The sequence below is a fragment of the Crocodylus porosus genome, unplaced genomic scaffold (genome assembly GCF_001723895.1).
Source record: "Crocodylus porosus isolate Cpor-Errol unplaced genomic scaffold, CroPor_comp1, whole genome shotgun sequence".
Classification (NCBI taxonomy): domain Eukaryota; kingdom Metazoa; phylum Chordata; order Crocodylia; family Crocodylidae; genus Crocodylus; species Crocodylus porosus.
In genome coordinates, this window is record NW_017728906.1 from 36240200 (window position 1) to 36264392 (window position 24193).

At 45.9% G+C, this 24193-nt stretch overlaps 2 protein-coding genes across 2 annotated transcripts in view; both read left to right on the forward strand.

Annotated features, from left to right (window-relative positions):
* Nucleotides 1-10879: 10879 nt before the first annotated feature.
* Nucleotides 10880-23457, forward strand: SLC5A3 (solute carrier family 5 member 3). The gene is made up of 2 exons (XM_019528887.1): nucleotides 10880-10968; nucleotides 20575-23457. The coding sequence occupies exon 2, from the start codon at nucleotides 20889-20891 to the stop codon at nucleotides 23025-23027; it is 2139 nt and encodes a 712-aa protein (XP_019384432.1). The 5' UTR covers nucleotides 10880-10968; nucleotides 20575-20888; the 3' UTR covers nucleotides 23028-23457.
* MRPS6 (mitochondrial ribosomal protein S6) overlaps nucleotides 10894-24193 on the forward strand; it is a 53972-nt gene continuing 40672 nt past the window's right edge. The window contains exon 1 of the mRNA XM_019528888.1: nucleotides 10894-10968. Within this exon, the coding sequence (XP_019384433.1) occupies nucleotides 10924-10968 (45 nt within the window). The 5' untranslated portion in view covers nucleotides 10894-10923. The remainder of the gene's footprint in view (nucleotides 10969-24193) is intronic.

Consider the following 24193-nt stretch of genomic DNA (forward strand, 5'->3'; position numbering starts at 1 on the left):
TGATTTGCTGTGGATTCGCCAAGTGGATAATTCTGTTTGCAGGGATCTCCTTGAGCAGCTGTCATACCTCATGAGTTGCCAGCCTGACTGTGTAGGCAGCCATACCAAAGTGGTTCATGATGTAGTGGAGGCTGGATGGGCTGGCCAGTTTCATGATGGCCACTGAAACCCTCTTGTCTGGTGGGATGGCCCGATGCACGTTAGTGTCCTGCCTCACAACGTGGGGCCCCAGCATTGAGACAATACAATCGAACGTCTCCCTTTTCATTCTGAACATCTCCAGCCACTGCTGGTCATTCCAAGTCATCAGCATGATTCACTCCCACCAGTCTGAGCTGCTCTCACAGGCTCAGACCATGTGGAGTCTGGTGCTCCTCAGGTTTTTCAACAGAGCCCAGTCAAATTCCACTTTTTTGCTTTCCTCTATGTATTCCAGTACACCCCCACAAATTTTGCCAGGACCCCTTCACAAATCACTTGTGCTGTTGACCACGAACTTCTTCACCATGTCTCAGAAAGCTAAGGCCAGCAGTATGGAGTCGACAGCCCAGGAGGCTGATACCTCCAATGCCCATGGTCCCAACTGTACATGGGAAGAACTGGAGGACTTAATTGACATTTGGTTGGAGTGAAGGATCATAGACAAGATGGAAAGTAGGAGAAATGAGCCTGTATGTGTTAAGATTGAAAAAGGCAATCGTGACTGGACCCAGGTCTGGTGCAAGATCAAACCCCTGAGATCAGCATTTTACAGAACCAAAGATGTGAAATCTCGTTCTGGGGTAGGTCGCACAATTGTTCCCTTCTATGACAAGCTGTTCATCATTCTCTCCAAGGATGTAGGTGACAACCCAGGTACAGAGACTTTCAGCCAGGTTTAGGCAGGAGGAGGCGTCAGCAGCCTCTCCTGACAGTGAAACCATGAGCAGCATGTCTCAGCTGTACAGAGACCGCTCCTTGCTCCCTGATGACCATTAGTGGCCGGAAGAACTGTTGGTCACCATACACTTGGTGCCATTTAGTCCTGTTCCATGGACTAGTACAGATAATGAAGCAGAGGAGGTGGAGGGTCACAAAGAAATCTCATTAAACACATCATCTGCTGTTTAATGAGACCCAAGAACATACTGGACCTTGTAAGTCTCTTGTAATGTGCCTCTTGTCACTGCCAGGCAACTCCTGGGTTCGTGCTGGTTGGATTTGGTGGGCCAGGTGGGAGGGGGAGAAATTCATGTGTTGCTGTAGATGGGTCTCCATGTTCTTTCAGTGGTGGTGCATGACGAGTTTGATAGCTTGTAATGTAACAGATGCCGAACTAATTATTTGCTTTAATTAATTTTTTGTAGCTAGCATTGGCAGTGGCAGCTGTGGACCTGTTTCTGAAGCGAGTATTTGTAAGTTTTGGGCAGTATGAGTGGTGCCCCACTGATGCGGGGTCTGTTTCCATGCCTGCTGGCATTTTGTGCACTGCATGGTGGGGGTAGGGGTGTGTACTTTCCTCCTCTGGGTGGGGAGGGGAAGGCAACCACTTTTCTTTTCTTTGTTTATCAGCCACTGTGACCCATGGCTGCCTGGAATGGTGCCTTGCTTGCACTACAGCAGAGCGCTGCAGAGATTTCCGCAGAGAGATGATCCTGCAAAACTTCACTCAAGGTTTTGGCAGAGTCCGCAGTAACCAGAGTGAAACGCGCAGATGCCTGGTGGGACAAACTCTGTGAGTCACTGCGTAAGGATGATACCATCCTCGAGGAAGTGCGAGACACCATGTGCGAGACGTGGTCTAAAGGTCCTGGGAGGTCTATGCATAGAGAAGTTTTGCAGATTGCCTGCTTGCTGCTGGGGGTGGGTGAGGTTGTTTAGTCTTTTTTTCTTACAAGAAATGCTGGCTGCAACCTAGCTAGCACTTAAAAAGCATCTGACCTCCCTCCGATGCACCCTGCAACTGTTTGCAACTCTTTTCAGTAATGCCATGACTCCATAAACCCCCTCCAAGCACAGCATCCCCACACTGAAGCGGGTGTGGTCTCTGAAAACCAACCCATCCCAAAGAAAACATGATATATATAGAGAGCAAAAATAAAATATTTTATTGAAAATGCTGCAGCGTAACAATATAAAATATGTACAAAATGTAAAAAATGTAAGAAACCATGCAAAACTGAACATATTTCACTCTCCTCTTCACTCTCTTCATTCAGTACTGAGCTGGTTGCTGTCCCCGGTGGGTTCCACCCATGAAAGTTTTCTGCAAAGAGGGGGAAAAAGGAAGAAGAGCAAAAGGAGAGGGGTTTGGAGCACAGTCAAAAAACTGGACTTTTGCACCTCCCCCTCCCAATATGCACACACAAGTTTGGTGGGACATATTACTTAAATATCACCCAGGATGCTGCATATCCTGGGTCTGGCAGGCAGTGTCCTGCCTCTGGACTTCTTTTGTCATGCTTCTGAATAGGAATGTGATGAAGTTCAAAAGGTTTGCAATACTGAAGGAAGTTATGTAACCACTCACTCCAAAGTTTCAAACTACTTCTAAAAAACTTACCGTTATGGATGCTGCAGCTGTCATTGGGAGCTATGTCCACTGCAGTGGCAGCACACTACAGAGGGTGCAGGGGGTACGAGGAAAGGCAGAATGCACCCGAGAGTCTTGAAGGAGCTGGCAGACATCATTGCACCCCCCCTTGGCAAAGATATTTAAAAATTCATGGTGCTCAGGTGAGGTCCTGGAACACTGGAAGAGAGCCAGCATAGTCCCTATCTTCAAGAAAGGAAGGAGGTATGACCCAGGGAATTATAGACCAATCAGTCTGATGTTCATCCCTGGAAAAATCCTGGAGAAAATTGTCAAGGGATCCATCACACCAGACTAATAGAAGGCAAGCTTCTCAAGGTCAGCCAACATGGCTTTGTGACTGGCAGGTCTTGCCTGACCAACCTCATTTCCTTTTATGACCACATGACACGAGCCCTGGACAAGGGAGATGATGTGGATATAATATATCTGGATTTCAAGAAAGCCTTTGACCTAGTTCCCCAGGATGTCCTCATGGCTAACCTGAGGAACTGTGGCCTTAATCATTTTACAGTCTGATGGCTAGGCAACTGGCTATGGGTTCAGACCCAAAGAGTACTAGTTGATGGGAGCAAATCAGCGTGGCACAGGGTGACCAGTGGAGTCCCTCAGGGGTTGGTATTTGGGCTGCTACTCTTTAACATCTTCATTAACAATCTGGAGTTGGGAGTCAGATGTGAACTGGCAAAGTTTGCAGATGACACCAAATGATGGGGGAAGGCGGTCACACCACAGGACAGGCTGGGGATACAGGCTGACTTGGACATGCTCTCAAGGTAGGCTGACCAAAACTGGATGGCCTTCAATGTTGAGAAGTATAAGGTGCTGCACCTTGGTAGGAAGAACCCTCAACACACTTAAAGGCTTGGCAGTGCTGTGCTTGCTAGCACCACAACCAAAAGAGACTTGGGGGTCCTGATTGACCACAAGATGAATATGAGTCACCAGTGCAATGCTGTGGCTGGCAAAGCAAAGCAAACTCTGGCGTGCATCTACCGATGCATCTCAAACAAAACCAGGGATGTCATCCTTCCACTTTACTCGGCCTTGGTGAGGCTGTAGCTGGAGTACTGTGTCCAGTTTTGGGCCCCCCACTTCAGGAGGGATGTGGGAAAGCTTGAGAGAGTCCAGAGGAGAGCCACTCATATGATTCAAGGCCTGGAGGGCAGGCTGTATGAGGAGAGGCTGAGGGATTTGGGACTCTTCAGTCTGGAAAAAAGAAGGCTCAGGAGGGACAATTATGTAAGAAGGGTACATCAGGACCTGGGAGAACAGCTGTTCACCAGAGCTCCCCAAGGGCCATAAACTCCAGGATGGCTGATTTAGACTAGCCATAAGAAAAAAGTTATATACGATGCGTGTGTCCAGGGCCTGGAACAGACTCCCCCTAGAGGTGGTGCAAGCACCTACTCTGGACTCTTTCAAAAAAACATCTGGATATTTTTCTTGGTGGGATCACTTGATCCCAGCTGACTTCCTGCCTATGGCGGGGGGTGGCTGGACTTGATGATCGCTCGAGGTCCCTTCCAGCCCCAATGTCTATGAATCTATGAATTTATGAATCTATGACAGGAGGGTACATGGGCAGGGGCTGGAGGACATACACTATAGGTGGTGGTGGGGGGCAGAAGAATTAAGAGGGGATAGAAAATTAAGGGAATATTAGCCTCCTCCATTTTAAAATAATAATAATTTTTTCCGAGTGGACCCATCCTGACCTAAACCTATGGCCACTTCACTGTGTGCTTTGAGGGAGGAGGGAGGGGTAAGGAGTGAGGAGGGTAAAAAAGAACACAGTGGCACCTACTGGTTAAAGGCTGGAACACAGCACCCTCTCATGGTAGCGGGGATTAATTGGAAGTCTTTGGAGTCTCTGGCTGTTTGCACGAACAAATCTGCAGTTGAAGCGGCATAACTGGAGAGCTCCACAAATTAACACATCTCTGAGTAGTGTTAGTTTAAGGCACTTAATGGGCTTTAGAGTGGCGGGAAATCCTGGGTAAAGCAAACACAAATGCAGTTGTGTTGGCATAAATGGGCAATATGGTTTCACCTACACTCCCTGCCCCAGCCACCTTGGGAAATGTCTATAGTACTGACTGAAGTGTAAACATACCCTCAGTCAGGCAGGCAAACACAAGAACTTGCTTCTTGCTGGTGCAGGGGGAGCCTGGGTTTGGGCTCGCCCTGCACTGCCAATAAGGTATGATGGGATCTAATGCGTGATGCCACAACTGTGCCTCCTGACATGCATGTGTGGCATGGCAGGTGGTGCGATTGTGTGACTTGCACTTTAGATCCCATTGTGCTTTTACCTGCATATGTAGAGAGCGCCTAAGATGAATGATGCCTCAGACAAACATGTGCATATGCATGTTGTATATTTGGGACTCGGGGAATAGTTGTTTAAGTAGTACCTGTGTGTATTAGTGGTGCTAAGGATTGAGTATAGAGCAAGAGCCTCCTACTGAAGAGTAAATGTGTGTATAAGGATGTGGTTAGGAAGCTCTGCAATGTGTATTGCAGGTGATGTGTAAAGGTGTATGTGTTGTAGAATATTAGGCATTGGTGTGTAACACAAAAAATGTATAGGCTATTTTGTATTGCAGAGTCTGTTGTGTATATGGCTTTAGTATAAATATGATTGTATTTTTTTGGTATCTGCTTTGCTATATATACTCATGGTTTTCTCTATCTTGTTTCAAAATAATAGAAAATTAGGGCTGGAATGGACCTCAGAAGGTCATCTAGTCCATCCCCCTACTCAAAGCAGAACCATCCTCAGCTAGATCATCCCAGCCAAAGTTTTGTCTAGCCAGGTCTTAAAAACCTTCAAGCATGGAGATTCCACAGCCTCTCTGGGTAACCTGTTCCAGTGCTTTATTACCCTTCTAGTGAGAGAGTTTTTTCCTAATAACTAACCTAAACTTCCCTTGTTGCAGCTTGGGACCATTGCTCTTTACATCCTCATTTCTGCTTGGGATCTGGAAAGAAGCAAGTCTGTCTGCACATAGGCAAGAACAATAAGGTAAAGGTAGAGAAAGTGTATCTTAATTTGAAACACAGCTTCTCTCCCTCTTTTCCCATTTTTCCTGGGTTTTGAGTAGGATAATACTGTGGGGGTATTAAGCTCTGGAGCACACTGACCAGGGTTGGAGCCTGGCAATGTTGCTGGTAGGTTTGGGCCAAGATTAAAAGCATGGCAGGTTTTGGGCCAAGGCTGAGGGCCTGGCACATGTATTGCTCTTGCAACTTCTTTTGGTTCAGCCTAGCTGTGTAGCTGAACCCCAGCTGTATGTTTTGCTGGCAGATTTGGGCCAGGGTGGGACCTGGCACATTTTGGGCCAGGGTGAGAAGCCTGGCATGTTCTGTTGTTTGGCTCAAGCCTTGGTGCAGGGTAGGTCTGGCTCTTCTGTTGCTCAGTCCAGGCCCAGTTCAGATAGGCTGGGTTTGCTTTTGTTGTTCAGTCCAGACCCAGCACTGATAGATCTGGTCCTTGAGTTCGTTTGCATTTTTCTGCCCCAGCAGAGCTGGGGATCAGGACTAGGAATTTTGGGGTACGGTATGTTGAAAGGAGCCACAGACAACTCCTCAAAGCCACCACATGGAAGTGGAGATTGGTGCCCTACAAACTTCCCAGGGAGCAACGAGGGGCCCCTTGTAACACAGAAGGTTGCACCTCCTGGAGGTGCAGTGAACCCCAAGAAGTAGGTCATAGGACTCTGGGGTTGGCCATGCTGAAGGGCAGGTATAGGCAGAGCCAACCCTAGGGGTGTGTGGGGCCTGGGGCATATCAGCCTATGTGGGTCCTGTGTGAGGGGGGGGTTGGTGGGGGTGGTGAGCGGCCAGAGCACGAAGCTGGTGGTGCGCAGCAGCTGTGTGGAGTGGAGGCGCCCTTGGCACATGCCTGTGCGGCACTGTCTGCAGGACCCTGGGGTGGTTGCGTGGGGCCTGGGGTGGTTGCCCCGATTTGACCTCCCTCAAGGGACAGCTCTGGGTATAGGAGTGCAGGCCCCAGAGCTAACCCCTTATAGACTATGCCTTGTAGCTGATAGTGTTTTAAATTGCATTTGATGTTTTCCTTTGTTTTCCCTGTCTTTGTTTTCTGTAGTAAATCTGTCCTTTTGTGTTCACACTGCTTTTGAGGGGCTTTTGTTTATGTCTGACACCCCAGCCAAATTCAGTGATCCCAGATTTCTATGTGAGGGCTCCAGCCACAGGAAAAACATACTAGGTATCCCAAAATTTGAATCCAGCCCTTGTTGCTGCCAACCAGTGCTCAGCAGAAGGGTTATAGGTGTTTGGGGTAGCAGAGGGCTCAGTACTGATGGTCTGTATGCAAGTCAGGGGCTTCACACACAGCTGTATGCATGCACATGTGAAGGATTTTAGGCACAAGTGTGAATGCACTTCTCCGTATGGAGTACCAGGGATGTAGGAGTTGAACATGTAGTTCTCTCTAAGTACAGACAACAAAAAGCCCAAGACTGAATTGCTTTAAACTTTGCAGGTTAGTCTAACCTCTGTAGATTGAACTGATTTGCAAGTAAATAGATATTCACATTTGATTCCAGAAATGCTGCCACATGCCTGTAGTGGCTCAGGCCAGAAGCTGTAGGGCTCTAGAGTGAGCTCTCCCTTCCCTTTGGCAGTGGCCAAGGGAGGAAGGGGGGGGAGAGAGAACGGCATCACTGATTGGGGAAGAGTTTAAACCCCCACCCTGGCGTGCAGGGACCCCAGCCTGGCTGTGCTTGGAGGGGGAGGGGGGAAGCAGCCCTTGCCAGGCTTTATGATGGATAGGGTTGTGGGGTGGAGGGGGAGAGGGAGCATGGCCAGACTCTGGCCCCTGGCAGGAACCAAGCAGTGAGAGTGGGGGGCTTGGTAGGTGGGGAGTTGGGGAAAAGCCTTGCCTGATGCAGTAGCTCCCTGACAGCTTGGCCCAGCCTTGGCGCAGGGAGCCGAGAACACAGGTTTTCCCCCCCACCTCATAGTGGGGCCCAGCACTGCACCCCTCCAGCCCTGAGCCCTAGGCAGAGCTGCACAGAACCTTCCCTTACCCACTCTGCCCCATGGCAGGGCAGGAGGAGGAGGTGGGAGAGCCCTGCCTATCACAGCAGCTTCATGACAAGCTGGCCCACGAACCAGGAGCAACCTAGGCACAGCTCCAGCTGCCCCAGCCTGAACCTCACCTCTGGCTGGGAAGGGTCCTGCCCCAGCCCCAGCCCCAGCCCTAGCCCTAGGCATGGCATGTGATGGCAGGGTGAGACAGGGCCCTTTCCAGCTCGATGCGGGAGATGTGTAGCCAGATTGATCCTGGCTCCTTGTGCCCAGGCTGGGCTCAGCTGTCATGGAGTCACAGCTGACTGGGAAAGGCCCTACCCCAGCAGCCTGGGCTGACCCTTCTGTGCTCGCCCTCCGCAGCACCCACAGCCAGCCCTGTTCAGCCCTGGCCAAGGCAGGCGGAGAGTGCCTTCCCAGCTGGCTGTGGCTCTTACCAGCTGGCTGCAGCTCCATGACAGCCCGGCCCAGTGTGCTGCCTACCACGAGTGCTTGTTTGTCCACAGCTGCTGCCACAGCTCTTGCACAGTGTGGATGAGCAAGCACTGTGCAGGGGTATGGCAGCAGCGATGGTGGTGGCTACAGACACATGAGCCCCCACCAGCACCTCTGAGCTGGCTTGGGCAGCCATGGGCACGATTAACAGGTCCTGTGTGGCCAGCTGCCAAGGCGCACACCCACAGCTACAGCACTGTCACCTCTGTGACAGCTGCTACCTGTGTGTGCCGAGCTAGGCTGTCACAGACCTCCAGCCAGCTGGGAAAGGCCCAGGTCCTGTGGCCACACCCCCACCCCTGCCACTGTAGTGGCAAGGTGAGGGGTTACCCTGATAGGGGCTGCTCTGCCTGGCCAGGCAGACCATATCTGTGGTCCCTGGGGGGGAGAGGGGAGGCAGTGGGGAACAAACCTCCTCCCTGCTCCCTTATCTGTCGGGGACCATGCCCCACCCCTGCTCTGGCTAGAGAGCAGAGGGATGGGGCCAGGCCTGCTGTCTGGAGTAGACAGCCCAGTGCAGCCCAGGGCTGGAAAGCATGCTGGGTTGCTAAGGGACTGGTTTAACTTAACCCAGGAAGGAGTCTGGGACAGAAGTTTCATAAACTGGTTTCACCTAAATCAGTTAAGTCTGATACTACATTCAACCAGGTTTATCTTAAACCAGTTGTGGCCATTTTGAAACTGGTTTATGTGCACTGAACTTATGTTCTGTTACAGGTTCAAATCAGTTTCTTATCAGTTAAACTGGTTTATGTGCAACTTCTGTCCCTAGCCTTTGGATCATAGGAACATATACGGAGGTTTGGCATCGTGATGTCTCTGTGGTAATGGGGTTTGTTACTGGTTGTCTGTATCTGTGGGGTGTGGATTATTACTGTCCCTTCTATTGGCTTCCCGGCCCCCCTTCTCCTGAGGTAGAGCTGCTAACCTGAGTTGCTATAGGAAGCAGGCAGAGCTCTTTCTTTCACCCCCCTTCCCTCTCCTTAGCAACAAACACAGCTCCAGGCAGAGCCCAACAGCTCTGCTGCCTCTCCACTTCCTTCTGAGCAACCAGCCTGCTCCATTGCTCCCCCTGCAGCACTTGACCTGAGGAGGAGCTTTGTGCTGGTCCTACAACCGGGCGGAGAGAAGGAAAGACCTGGTTGCAGCTGCATCCAGAGAGCCCAGCAGCTGGGTCAGAAAAGACAGAATTGGCCATTGCCCCCTCACCTCCTCCCTTCCAGTATGCAGGCACATGTCACTGGCTGGCTGTTATACACATCTGTCCTAGAGACATGCAGACCCCATGCACATCCATCAGGTTCAATGACACTAGCCACACATATACTTCTTGCCAGTAAACTCCCCAACAACCCCTCTCTTTATGGTCCAGAAAAATTCATATATAAAATTCCCATGTGTCCTCCCCCCCACCCCCCCAAAACCAAAACAGGAATAACTTATTGGCAGACATTACCCCAGTGCCTGTAATGTCCCCAACTTGCAAATACTTGTAACACACCTCACCGACAGATGTACTTCCTCTCAGTGGCATGAAAACCATGGTCAGTGACCCTGACGTCCTACAGAGTGTCATTACTAAGCCCTCTGCCACCCCAAACACCTGTAACCTTTCTGCCAGACACCAACGGTTAGCAGCAACAAGGGCCAGGTTTAAATTTTGGGAAACCCAACATGGTGGAGGTGTCAGAGTTTATGAGGTAGGAATAGTACAGACACTGTAGTGTGTATGTGCTTGTGCATATCGGGGGATGGGACAGTGTCGGAATATCTGAGGGCGGGGGTGTGGGATACAGGTGTTTTGGCACTGGGGGGTGTCTACCATGGGGGAGTCAAGGCATAGGTTGTGTGCGTGTGGAAAGGAATTAAGGCACAAGTGTGTGGGTGGTGGTGGGGAGTTGAGGCACAGGGTGTGTGGCTGTGTTGAGATAAGGGACAAAATGTGTGTGTGTGTGTTTGTAATGGGGGGTACTAGGGGGTGTGTGTGTGTGTACCGGGGGGGGGCGTTAGGTAGGGTCATAGGTGATGTGTAGGGGGTGCACGCAGGTGCATGTGCACCCCACCTCCCCCAGCTGCTGACACTGCTGCACCTGCCTGTGGGAGCTCCCTGCTTGCCCCCACCCCTGCCTCTGGGGGCACGAGGCGTTCATGGGTAGGGTGACCACCATAGAGGACATTCCGGTTGTCTGCTACTCCGTCCTCTGTTGATACGCAACCCAACACCTTTACGGCCTCTACTTTTCTCTTGGAGAACAAAAATAGAGGACATACAGGTATCCAATTTCGTATCAATATCGGACAGAGAACAGGCAGACTGTCCTCTGTAATGGCCACCCTAGTGTTAGGGTGCACGCGTGTGGATGTAGCGGGGGTGTGCCTGTATGTAGGGGGGGGGGGTGTGCGCGCAGCGTGGGCACCTCCCTGGCCGTGAGTCCGGGGTGATGAGAGCCGCGGGGACCTTTCTGGAACACGCTGCCACAGAGCCGCGCGGGCCCCTCCCACGCACCGTGTGCGCGCGCTGGGCAAAGGGGGGAGTCCCCGCGCTTTCTCCCGGGCGGGGCGGGGCGGGGCACAGTGGAAATTTCCACTTCCTGCAGCAGCAGCAACAGCAGCGGCTCGCCGCCCGCCGCAACGCCCCCCGCGGGGCTCGGCGGGCAGCTAGCCTAGGCTGGGGGGGCGGAGCCGGAGGGCGGAGCCTGCACTGAGCCCAGAGCCGTTTAAGCGGCAGCGCCGGCGCCCCCACCCCTGTGTGCCCGTGTGCGCAAGTGGGCCCGCTGCAGCCGCCGCCCGCCCGCGCCATGCCTCGCTATGAGCTGGCTTTGATCCTGAAAGTCATGCAGAGGGTGAGTGCTGGGCCCCGCACGTCCTCTCCCTGCCCGCGCGGCGGCGACCGGCCGCTTCCTGTCACCTCCGGCCGGGCCCGGCCCGCCGGTGCACGTGCGCGTGTCGGGGGGGATGTATAGGGCAGATGTTGGGGGTGTCTCTCGTTTCAGTTTCCTCCATGAGTGAGTTTGAGTCAAGTTGCCAGTCGGGTTTAAGCTACATTTATTCCCCCCTTCCTTCCTCTTCTCCCTCCTTCCCCCCCATCCCCAGAGCACCTAGCCCCTGGTCCGGGCGGCTCCTGGGCACAAAAGGACCCGACCCTTAGCCGGTGCTGACATTTGGTGGTAGCACTTTTCCTACTCTCCCTATGTGCCTGGGTATAGGGCACCCTCCCACCCTGCCTCCCCAGTGCAGGGTGGGGGGTGGCTGCCCGCAGGCCTTGCTTGCCAAGGATGTATTTCTCCCACCTTTTGTGGAAAAGTACACCCCATGGGAGGCTGTCAAAAAAATTCCCATCCTTGCCAGCACCAGTCGAGCTCCAGGGATCCAGCTCTCAGCTGCTGCCACCACCTATCTCAAGTTCTGCTCCTCGCCTATGAGTGGGGGCAGGGGCGAGGTGAGGGGATGCCCCTAAAACCCCAGGCGGTAAGTATGAAGGCAGCAATGAATGATTTTTTTCTTCTTCTTGCATCTCTAATGTAGGTAGGACCAAGAGAGCACAGTGTGAGCACAAGGTGAATGGTTGGTATTCAGACTCCCAGAGTTGTGCACGCAGCCTGTGTTTCTCTGCTATCTTTTGCTTAGCCTGTAGGACCTTTGCCTAGGCTCTTAATGCAGCAATTTTTACCATTAGCAGAGAGCTGAAGTTTGAATGCTCCCATCTGCATGCTCCCTGTTGTATTCTGGCATCTCTTGATGTGAACATGCGTATCTGTAGTAGGGCCATGTTGTTTACTTTTCTGCTCTCTTTATTTTCCGAGTTATTGGAGTATGTCATTGTGTAGAACATGCGCTTCATATACTGGTACATTTCCATTCATTTTATGTGTAATCGCCACACCTCCCTTTTTTTTTTTTTTAAATTCACCATTTGTTTAGAGCCTATGCAGGCATCTCTGCGATTTGACAGAGCCCCCCCTAGTGGCCACGTGCTTTGTGCCAACCTTTTTTTTTCCTTTTTTATTTTCTCCCTCTCCCCTTGCTGCACCTTCCTTAACAATAAACTAAACTGATAAGCACTCTGTATCTGTGAGGAGGTGCAACATCTCTCTCACCTCTCCTCCCCACACTTAACTGGCAAAGCTTCTTAGTGTAGACTTGGTCTTAATGTGGAGGTAGCATTTAGATAGGGGATCCAAGGGTTAGATGGGGAAGGGAAGTATCACAGATTTGACATAATACCCAGATATTTGGGTATTCTGGCTTTTGAGGGATCTTGGGCACTTCTGTGAAGGAAGGGATATATTTACTGCCACACAGTGTTCCCTATCTGCGTTTATATATCAGTTATATTGAAACACCTAAAATACTGACGTCATTTATTTTTAAAATAAGTGTAGCTTCTTAACCAACATAATTTGCATACCATGTTTTAAATCTAGTTTTGGTGAAACCCTAAAATTTAGGGAGTTCATGTATGTTTGTGTGGGGAGTGTGGCTGGTTAAACTTGACTTTTACTCCTTACAAATGTTTTTGTAGGTAGCATTTTGTAATTAAAGCTTTTTAAAGAGGGGTTCTGTACTGACAGTGAAGCTTCTCTAGGTGAGGTAGCTGAAGCTCAACAAATGTCTTGTTCTAGCAAGTCCTATAACAAGTGTTAATCATAGTTTTAAAGTTTTGTTTTGTTTTTTAATGACATGCTATATGAAAGGAGAACTCCTTACATTACGGTTTCACTATAAAATTCAATTTTGAGCTTATTATAAAGGGTTCTAAAATGATCTTATGCTACCTTTAATGCTAAAACCGGATACCATTTTGTTTTTTTTTTTGGGGGATTTTGGTTGTATATCATTTGGTTTGCTATAATGTTCCTTCATGAAGCTGAGAATCTTTTGCACATGCCTTGTGGATTCTCACCAGGCTGCTGTTTGGATCCCCTAGGCTGTGACTGCTGTTGAGCCAGCCTTTGCCTTTTGTTGCTCCAGGATTAGCTTTCCCTTGGATTCTCTGGAATGCTTCCTGGTTGCAGGCTTTTTAGGGATCTTGTTGCTTAGCTGCCATAGGACCCCAGGACTGGTGCTTACCCCTCCAGACTCCTTTCTAGCATAAGCAGAAATCTAGATAGCCTGTATGACTTTCCCCTGCCTTAGTTTCCTCAGCACTCTTTAAGCATTATTTGAGTTCTGGTAGGATTCATCTAAGGAGTCTCATACTCTTACCCTGCCCCCAATCCTTCTCTCCCCCCCCAAACATGCTTTCTCTTCTAGTGTATAGGTCTCTATCTCCTGTGCATACGAGTTTCCTTCTTCCTTATCTGGTACTACGGTTATTGGACCCCTTGTCCTGTGAAAGCATGTCCCCTGTCTTGGTTAAGCTACTTCTTTTTTCTGTGAGTCTCCCTGAGATCTTAAGTTTCTTATTTTGGGGGGAGGGGGTTTAAGACCCAGTCTCAATATCTGACTTCCTATGTTTGTTTGTTTTTCCCTTCCCATTCTCTGAATCCCATTCCCTTACAGAAAAGTTGAAGAAGAATGGTTTAACTTAAGAGTTTTCAACCTTTTTTTAAATGAGTGTATCCCTTCAGCTGGACATGGCATGGGACGGGGGGAGGTGGTGTACTGTGGAGGTGCAGAGCGGTGGATGGTGGTGGTGGTCACCTGAACTCCCTGCCCTCACGTACCCCCTGGGGTGTTTTCAAGTAGCCCCAGGGGTACACATACCCCTGGTTAACAATCCCTGGTTTAACATATGAGGTGGACGTTCCTGTTGTCTTAAGTTGTTTCCATTTGAATGGGAACCCTCAAATTTCTCTCATGGCTTCTGCTTCCAGAGACATGACAGTATATGATTGTCTTCATGTATGCTGCGATTGACAAGAATACAGCTATATTGCCTCATTCATAAATTGTATGTAGGCTTTATGACAACTGGGGACATCTCTTGGTGAGTTCCAGTAGAGGTGTTGGAGGGTTTTTCTTTGTTAAAAAAGGAAAATGCTTTTTTTGTTTTTGTTTTAGAGACCGCTTTGCAAATTCACTTCCAAAACATAGAGGAAGAGGATGAGACAGGGCTACTGTCTCCAGTTGGGATCCTTCTTTGTGTGAGAAACACAGAAGGCAGTAAGATACTCAAGTGTCACTAGCTACTAATGAGACTGGAATATGTTAGAGTAAAAAAAAAAAAAAAAAGAACTACAACACAAGGCCACAATAAAATTGGTAGGTTGTAAGACAAAGGAAGTTGTAATAGTTGCAGCTTAGATGTCTGAAGACATATGCCCTTTCCTAGAAAATTTAGTATCTGAGATTAGAGTTGTTGTGAAGGTAAGTATAATACATAAAACATCTAAGGATATTTTACTTCCATTTTTTTAGAACTATATTAAGCACTAATTTTCCCCAACTGCCTCTCAAGTTGGGGGTAATTAAATTTTCTTATGGACATCATAGTGAAGACTTCAGCAGGAGAAGGTAGCAATATAGTCCTAATATGTTCCAATGTGCCACTGTGTACTTTGGAGAGGGGATTTTTTCAGGAAACTTTTGTGGCTCTCCTAGTCACTACTTTGAATTAGTGAGTGGTTGGAGGTGGTTTTGTCTTACACTAATGTAGTTCTGCAAACTTGCCACAGGGTGGCAGTGAGGTATCCCCATTGTGCTGCTGTTTGATGTGTTTAGCTGGTTCACCTGTCTTCAGTTACAAAAATGTAGATGTTTTGAAACAGAACTGACTCAGTAGTTTGAAAGTCAATTAATTTTAAAGACAAAGAATATTTGGAGGGTCAGTGTGTGGGTGGGTTGAGATCAGCTGGTGTGTGTGCGTGTAGTCAGTTTTTTATTTTTCCCCCCTTTGCACACTGCATACACCAGTGAACTTGGTATATTATGTAATCCTACTGTTTCAGCCAGCATATTGACTAACAGTGTGTAATACTTTTCAGTTCTGTAATATGTGCTTACACTTTTATTTTGTTTTTACTGTGTCTTTGCTTTCATCCAAGCAGGTTGCTGTTATAGCAATATATTTTCTACCTGCTGTGTATAATGGCCGGCTAAGGGAAGCTAAGGAAGTAGTACTGTCTGACCTGACTATTCTATTTAGCCACTTTCTAGGCAGTATAAACCTCTGGGGGTTGGGTTTTTTGGTCATTTTTTGAAAATATCGAAAAAATGAAGGACACAAGAAGCAGAAATGCCTATAAAATTTGTTTCTAGATCTAACTTTCCACTTTTCTGCTTTGTTAACCTCACTCTTATTTCATTAGACTGTATGCGTCTGTTTAATATATTTATGTTGTTATATACTAACTATAATTGGAGTAATATATTAAAACAGTATATATTTATTGTACGTATGTGTGTAAAATATGGCCTTTACTCATACTAACATCTTGCATTTTGTTAAAAATCAGACAAGCTTTTCCCCCTTCTTTCATCTGCTAAAATAACCTAAGGTCCATTTTTTCTTCTCTTCAGTAGAATGTAGGCAGTGTGAAGAGTTTTTTTTATTGTGGAAATCAAAACTGAAAAAAAACAAAACTACTAAATTCAGGGTCCCAAAGTTGTGAGGTTTTTTTTTTTGTTTTTTTTTTTTGTGGTCATTTGGAGGAATGAATTCCCTAGTTTAGGTCCAGCTTGTGTGAGTTTTGTTTTCTTTTCTAATTACCTCTGATGAGGCCCTTGGATTTCTAGATCTGTATGCAGATAAACTTTCTGGGAATGTTACCTTCCATGTAGAAGTTCTTCTGAGATACCAGTGTGCATGGACCAAACAAATCTCTTGTTAAATGAAGCTATTTTTTTAAACTAAACCTTGTCGTGTAATGAAGTTTTCACATGCATTTAAAAAATACCTGGATTCTTGTTCTGGAGCTCTAACACTGGCAGCTTCTGCTGAAAGGCTGTTTATTTATTAAAAAGTGTGTTTTTGTTGCTGTTGTTGTTTTGTTTTTTAAGTCACTTGTTGTGACTAGTTCATTTTAGAGCTTTAACTTGAGTGACAGCTATTTTGAGTGACAGCTATTCAGACCTCCCTCACCAGTCTCTAGTGCAACTGGAGGACGTCTATTGTAGAAATAACTGCTTGATAAAGTTGTTTTGTGTGAGAATTATTGGGCATTTATACATGTGCTCCAGGAGGCATGGGGGGCAGTCACTTTAATGAATGCAGCTCCAGACTGTGATGATTAAACATACCTGGAGTGTCACATGTATTAGTGTCCCTGTGCTGAAAAATGGTGGTGGGGCACTTTGAACTAAATCTTGTCAAATGAGCTTTAGTTTAAAGTACCCTGCTGCCATTTTTCAGTGTAGGGACCCTGACTGACGCACATGATGCTGGAGCATGTTAATTTCCATGCTCCAGTAGACTTGATTCATCGAGTCCTCTCCAACACACTGGAATTACAGCATGTTGGAGAAGGCTGCCTACTTGTGCATAGGAGCCCAAGTTCCTGGGATGAAACTATCAGTCTCTTAATTCTCAGTTGTTGCATCAAAGACCAATCATGCTGAATTTTGTAAAGTGGAACCAAAGAACTGCACTTGCTGGTACTGCTAGAACTCTGGGGGGGAAGTTCACTTAAATATTTGTGCCAGTCCCGTCTTTAGGTATTCCTCAACTAGTTTCTACTCCTAAGTGTTTCACTTAAGAATTCAACTTAAATACAATTACTGATGCTATGAAGTAAACTAAAAGAGTTTTTCACATGTGTTTGCCTCTAATATAAGTTTGAACTCTTGACTTTGGTATCACAATAACTGATAAAATCAAGGTTTATCCTGCAGGTAACCTGCGATACTGTCTTCTGTAAGCTAGATGATCCAAAGCTAGTTTTTTCTATTTTAATATTGTATGGAGTTCAGCTGCATGTGGTGGAAGAAAAAAAGTCATGGGCAGACTGTTTCCCAGGAAGGCATTGCTTGAAGAACAGAAAGATTCCTTAAGTGAAGCCTTTCCAGGAACTGGTCTATTTACTCCTTGTCTCTCTCTCTCTCCCTCCTTATGTGGTAGACTCTAATGATAAGAAATAGGTTGCAGAAGGGCTGGTAGATTTCCTAACCTAGGCTTGTCATGCATCATCTTGCTACTAGTTTGACTGTCTAAATGTTTGCATGAGATGCAGTACCTCTTGCTATACTTCATCTCTTCTGTTTTTGCTGCCTCTTTTTCCCTTCACCTGTACATTTATTCAGTTATTCTGTCGGTCTACAGCTGATGTCTTCTACTGGCAATGCAAGCTTCTCTGCTTTGCAGGTGTGACTAATCGTGAGGTGGATGTGGGGCACTTCATGCTCATTCACTCTTCTACACTGTCAGCTACAACTGTCAGCAAGCTGGTAAACTGGTCACTGCAGGCTTAGCAGGGTGGATTCAGCCAGAGAATATGAAGTTTTCTCCTTGAGTGTTACCATGCTGTCCTGAAAACTCAGTAATGTATCTTTGGTAGTGTAACAGTGGTGGTGTAGCTATGGTGGTCCAGAAATGATGTAGAAGGCAAGGATTTTTTTAGGGTGGAGTTTCTTATTGGATCAACTATGTAGGAGAATTAGACAAGCTTTCAACTGCAAGACATTCTTCATCTGGTCACCTGGTCATGAAGACTGTCTTGTACTTGAAAGCATGTCTAATTCTCCTATATAATTGGTCCAATTATACCACCCTAAGGAAACCCTTGCTTTTCATTTTTAACCCTTTTGTTCTGAAGACACTTTCTGTACTTTATTAAGATTGGGGGCATTGCTTTATTGTGGAGTTGACTAATTAGCTCTGCTGTAAAGTGTCACAGTCTACACATGCACCTGTATTGGGATGCAGTAAACTAATCAACTCTGTTGTAGGATAGTACTGTCCGGGATAAGTACTATCTTACAGCAGAGTAATTGCATGTGCTCGAACGCATGTGTAGACTGTGGCTGAGGCTGACTGGGGCCTGAGGTACTATAGTGCAGAAGCTGCTTGCTGCCTGGCCCTGTACTGTAGCACCTTCATGACCCAGCCAGCCCCTCTGCTGCCTGATGCTGCTGGCCAGGGCTGCTCCACTTTTGTTTGAATTCCTGCAGTCCTGGGTGCTTGTGATGACGCTGCTCCCAGGAGGCAGCTGACTATTGTGAGCTGTGCCGGAATTTATTCAAGCACATTACTAGCGTGTGTAGATGCGTCCAATTTTTAGTCTTTTATTTGATTCTTTCCATGGCTTCTGTCATGTATCTGAGAAAAGTGTGTTCTTGCAGCCTTTTGTAATTATTTGGGCTCTTAATATAAAACATTGTACTGTAGTTGCATTTGAAAATGTAAAAAGATCATAATAAAAGGAGCAGTTCTATTAAAAGTGTTATACTAAAGCACTTGTAGCTAGGATTGGTATATTTTGCCCATATCCAGTAACTTCATACAATTTGAAACATTTGGAGTATGGTGTCTTGTTTAGAATTAAATTGAATATGATTAGGCCACTTAAATTCCATTGCCTCTAGGAAGGGAGTGGAAATAAATTTTGATTCTTCCATGGAAGATTTTAAAATGTATCTGTAGTCTGCAGCCTATGACCATGATAAATCCAGCACTACTGTAACCGGCCTTCTTTTTTCTGCCATATCTCGGTAGTGCCTCATCATTGTCTCTAACTTGATCAGAATGAGGAAATCTATTTTCGTATGTTCCTATCCTCCCTCCCTCCCCCAAAAAACCTTGAATATTTCTTGGTTCTGAAATACGTTGTATAATACAAATAGGAGAAATGGGCTATCTTTTTCAGAATAAGAGAAAACTGGATTTTATTGTTGTTTTCTTGATGAGGTGTATAGGCTTGTACTGCTGTTGTCACCTGTAATAAACAGTTCAGTGAAACGATGAGGGTGGGGTGATTTTATTTATTTATTTATTTTTAGATTGGCAGTTTGTTATCTTTGCTCTCAGTTCTAACTTTTTCTTATTTCCATCTGTCTGGGAAATCTTTTTGTGTCCATTCGTTTTAATTAAGCTCACATATGGGTGGCTGAGTAAGACAGAAGTCTCTAAAGTTGGAGTGGTTTTGGCATATTTTAATTGTTCCCAGCTTGTCAACACTCAACAGTTGGGACTTAATAGTTGTTGCCTCCTTGACCTGCTTCCCTTCTGAAACAGCCCCAAATATACTTGTGTACATACCTCTAGTTGGTCTGATAACTGCTGAGCTGAAGCAGTCCTAGTTAATCCCTGCATGCTTTCCTAGTCAGCACTTCAGGAAATGAAGCCATTTCTGGACTCATCTAACAAATAGGAATAAATAAACAATTGGCTAAGTTACCACCTCTGCTTCCATGAAGATCTCCGTCCTGCAGTGTCAAAAGGGACTGTTTGGAGATGAGATATTGTCATTGTCACTAGTATCAGTAGGGCTTTTTCCATTCATGCACTGAATAATTTCTGAAATGTTAACTGCCCAAAGTCAATTTTCAAAAGTTATTGATATACAGATGGAGAAATGGTCTTAGTGGAGTATTACACATGGCTTTTCTCAGCTAAACAATACTTTTTCCCTCACAATGACATGTCTTCACTTCTATCCTACTTGAAATAAAGCATAACAGGAAGATATGATATGCACCTCATTCACACAGGCTTCTCTCAGATTTGCAGTATAACCTGTTCTATAATTGGTCATAAATCCACCATCATTTGTGACAGCATTGTAACTTTGTTCCTGTGTTAGTTTGAGCAATAGTGCTCAACATTTTGACCCTGCATGCCAAATGAGTGGGGTGTGATTTGTCACAGACTGGATCAAGTCCTATGCACTGGGATCAAGCCATCCCTTTCCTGCCCCTCCCACCAGGATGGGTACCTGGAGGTCCCAGTGCAGTCTTGTTCCAGCCCCCTGTGTGCTAAGATTGGGTCCTGGTGCCTGACACTGCTCCTAGTTGGCCCTGTGCACTGAGATTGGGTGCCCAGTCCAGTGTATAGGGCTTTGGGCTCTCTGTGGGTTTGGAAATTTGACAGTGAGGGTGCAGTTCCACTGCTGTCCTACTGCCAAATTTCTGCAGCTGTAGGGAGCCCTGTGGGTCAGGTGACATGGGGCTACAGACTGAATCTGACCGGTGGGCTAGGGGTTGAGCACCCCTGAGTTTTGAGCAATAAGGAGGTACCTCAAACATTGTTTTGTGATACCGCTTGAGAATCCAGCTGAGTTATAGGAGATAAAGTCCTGGGATAATACAGAAAAGAATTAGCCTAGTAAACCATTTTCTTCATGTGAAATGCATCTTTCTAGGCTTACTCAAATGTGGAAGGGGCTGTTAGTGACTTAGACTTGGGAGCACTAAAAATATCTGCTTGTTATGGTTTTGCATAAATTATATTTACAAAGGAAATAAATAGCCTGTGGTGTTCAACCATTGTAATGACAGACTTCAAATTTGTTCTCATAACTTGGTGAAATTCTTCTCTAATTCAATCTTTGTCTTTTGTCTTTGCTGCCTTGCAGGGTTGGTACAGTAGATCTCACTAGACTTAGCTGCAACTAAGAATTTCTCCTACATCAACTGAGTTAAGGCTGATACTCTTGTGGAATGTGGATTAAAAGTGCGTGCTAAGTTCCAAATTTCCACTTAAGAAGCGGAGAAAAAAATCTGTCTTCTCAGTGTACCACAACCACCAGCATCAAGACAGCAAACCAAGGGACAAAGAATTTAATCCACTATACTGATAAATTTAAACTGGTTCACGTGTTACTTTAAAAGACTTTTACTGGGGGGTGAATACAACATTGGCTGTTTTGAAGTAATTTTGTTTACAAAAATGAGGGCTGCTTTGGAAACTGCAGACATTGCCATTGTGGCATTGTACTTCATACTTGTGATGTGCATAGGTTTTTTTGCCATGTGGAAATACAATCGAAGCACTGTAAGTGGCTACTTCTTGGCTGGGCGTTCCATGACCTGGGTAGCTATTGGCGCATCCTTATTTGTGAGCAATATTGGAAGCGAACATTTCATTGGGCTTGCAGGATCTGGAGCAGCAAGTGGATTTGCAGTAGGAGCATGGGAATTCAACGCCTTAATGCTTTTACAGCTTTTAGGATGGGTCTTTGTCCCAGTCTACATCCGGTCAAGAGTGTACACCATGCCTGAATACTTGTCCAAGCGTTTTGGAGGGCATAGAATCCAAATCTATTTTGCAGTGTTGTCTCTCATTCTTTATATCTTCACCAAACTTTCAGTTGACTTGTATTCAGGTGCACTTTTTATTCAAGAATCTCTAGGTTGGAATCTTTACTTATCAGTTATCCTGCTCATTGGAATGACTGCTTTGTTGACTGTGACTGGAGGTCTTGTGGCAGTCATCTACACGGACACTCTTCAAGCTCTGCTTATGATTATTGGTGCCCTCACACTTATGGTCATAAGTATTACAGAAGTTGGTGGGTTTGAAGAACTTAAAAGGAAGTACATGTTGTCATCGCCAAATATTACGTCAATCTTGCTGACTTACAACCTTTCTAATACCAATTCATGTCATGTCCACCCGAAGCCTGATGCTCTTAAAATGTTGCGTGAGCCAACAGACGAAGATATCCCCTGGCCTGGATTTTTACTGGGGCAGACCCCAGCTTCTGTGTGGTACTGGTGTGCTGACCAAGTTATTGTTCAGAGGGTTTTAGCTGCAAAAAATATTGCTCATGCCAAAGGATCCACTCTCATGGCAGGCTTCCTGAAGTTGCTGCCTATGTTCATTATAGTTGTCCCAGGGATGATTTCACGAGTGCTGTTCCCAGATGATATTGCCTGTATCAATCCAGAACACTGCATGGAAGTCTGTGGAAGCAGAGCTGGATGTTCTAACATTGCCTATCCACGATTAGTGATGAAACTTGTACCAGTTGGTCTGCGGGGACTTATGATGGCTGTAATGATTGCTGCGCTGATGAGTGACTTGGATTCTATATTTAACAGTGCCAGCACCATATTTACACTGGATATCTATAAACTCATACGCAAGAGTGCAACATCTAGAGAACTAATGATTGTAGGAAGATTGTTTGTCGCTTTCATGGTAGTTATAAGCATTGCCTGGGTCCCAATAATAGTGGAAATGCAAGGAGGCCAGATGTACCTCTATATACAAGAGGTAGCAGATTATTTGACACCGCCTGTGGCTGCCCTGTTTCTAATGGGTATATTTTGGAAGCGCTGCAATGAACAAGGAGCATTCTATGGTGGAATGACTGGATTTGTTTTTGGAGCTATACGACTGATACTGGCATTTATCTATCGTGTTCCTGAGTGTAATCAACCAGATACTAGACCAGGTTTTATCAAAAATATCCATTATATGTATGTTGCTACTGCTCTGTTCTGGATCACTGGAATTGTAACCATAATTGTAAGTCTGCTTACGTCGCCACCCACAAAGGAACAGATTCGAACAACCACTTTCTGGTCTGTGAAAAGCAAGACTGCCAAAAAGGATGATTCAAAGGGGGATCCATATAAAGTGCAAGAAAAGAGCATGTTAAAATGCAATGAAAATGCTAATCACATCATTCCAAATGGCAAGTCTGAAGACCATATTAAAAATATTAAGCCTGAGGATATCAATCTCCTGGTTGCCTGTAGAGATGAAAGCAACCCAGTGATTTCTGTAAGTCCCTCTGAAGTTGAGACACCCGTTGATTATTACTCAAATGGACAAGTGGCTCTCATGGGTGAGAAAAAACATGAAGATTTTGATGATCGTGCCAAACATTGGAAGTTCATAGATTGTTTCTGTGGCTTTAAGAGTAAAAATATGAACAAGAAAGCCATCCTAGAGATGGAAGAAGAGACTTTTTGTATACAAATGCTGGAAGAGACTCCAAAAGTTAAACTGTTACTAAATATTGGACTATTCTGTGTCTGTTCTGTTGGAATATTCATGTTTGTCTATTTCTCTGTCTAAGTGAGTAGAGAACTTTTTAAGGGTATGGCTAAACATACAGAAGTTGATACAGGTCTCTGGAAAATATTTTCTAATATACATAACTGCATCTCAGGCATTGTTTACGCTATAATTGTCAAACAATTTATCAGCCAATTTTAAAGACCATTTGAGATCATATTGTACTATCTCTGCTTAAGACAGAATGTGGTGCATGTGTGTTGTGTGGGATTATTTTTGTTTGTTTAGTGCAGTCCTAAAACCATTTTGTTACATATCTATATACCAAAGTAAGACAGGTGGCTGTGTTTAAGTAGGAAAAGTGAGGAGCTCAGTCCATATCAAAGTGAAAATGAAGAGCAACATTTTACGTGGACTTAAGTATACAATATAAATTAGCAGAGCTGTATAGGAAAACTCTAAATAATCAAAAATGATGTACAACCTTGCAGTTGCCTGCTGCAACAGACTTGTATTACCTTAGCTAACTTGTTGCTTCTTAATCCTTTTGTTTTTAATCTATTCCAGGATTCATATGTAGTCATAAAAGGACAGGGGTTCTTTTGACTCGTCTGGTAGTACTTGGAATACATTTTCATTCAGCAGCTTTTGTTCATTCTTCCTTTACCCCTCCCCTCCCCTCCATCTAACAGATGTGTGGGTTGTCCCCTGTCTCTTTTTCTACTCTTTGCCCCATTTAATTAAATGCCATCTCATCACCCAGATTTCTAGTAAATGAGGACCAAAAAGAAAACATTAACTTCTGTCCAGTCGAAATTCCTTTTTAACCCTGTTTTGCCATGTATGTAACTAGGGAACAAAGGGGAGCTGTGGAAAAGAAGGAAGCCCAGGAGTTGTCAAAGCATGCAATTAGCCTGGCAAATAAACATTTGGTATAGGAATGTAAATATTTAAAATATTTGTTAACTTCCTCTGATTATATTGGCTAAGTTATGGGTGCTAGTCCCATAACCTGGACAGCAGCTCGGACATGGTTGGTGCTGGGAGCGGCTCTTGGAGCCCTTTGACTGAGAGATGGAGGCAGGCCCAGCCAGACAGACAAAGTAGTCCACATGAAGCTTTGCTGCTGGGAGGGAGCACCTGTGAGTAAGCAGCTAATTGCTTAATTGGGTCATAAAGCTGCTCTGTTTTCCTCTTAAGCTATGGGTGCTAGTCCCCCCCCCCCT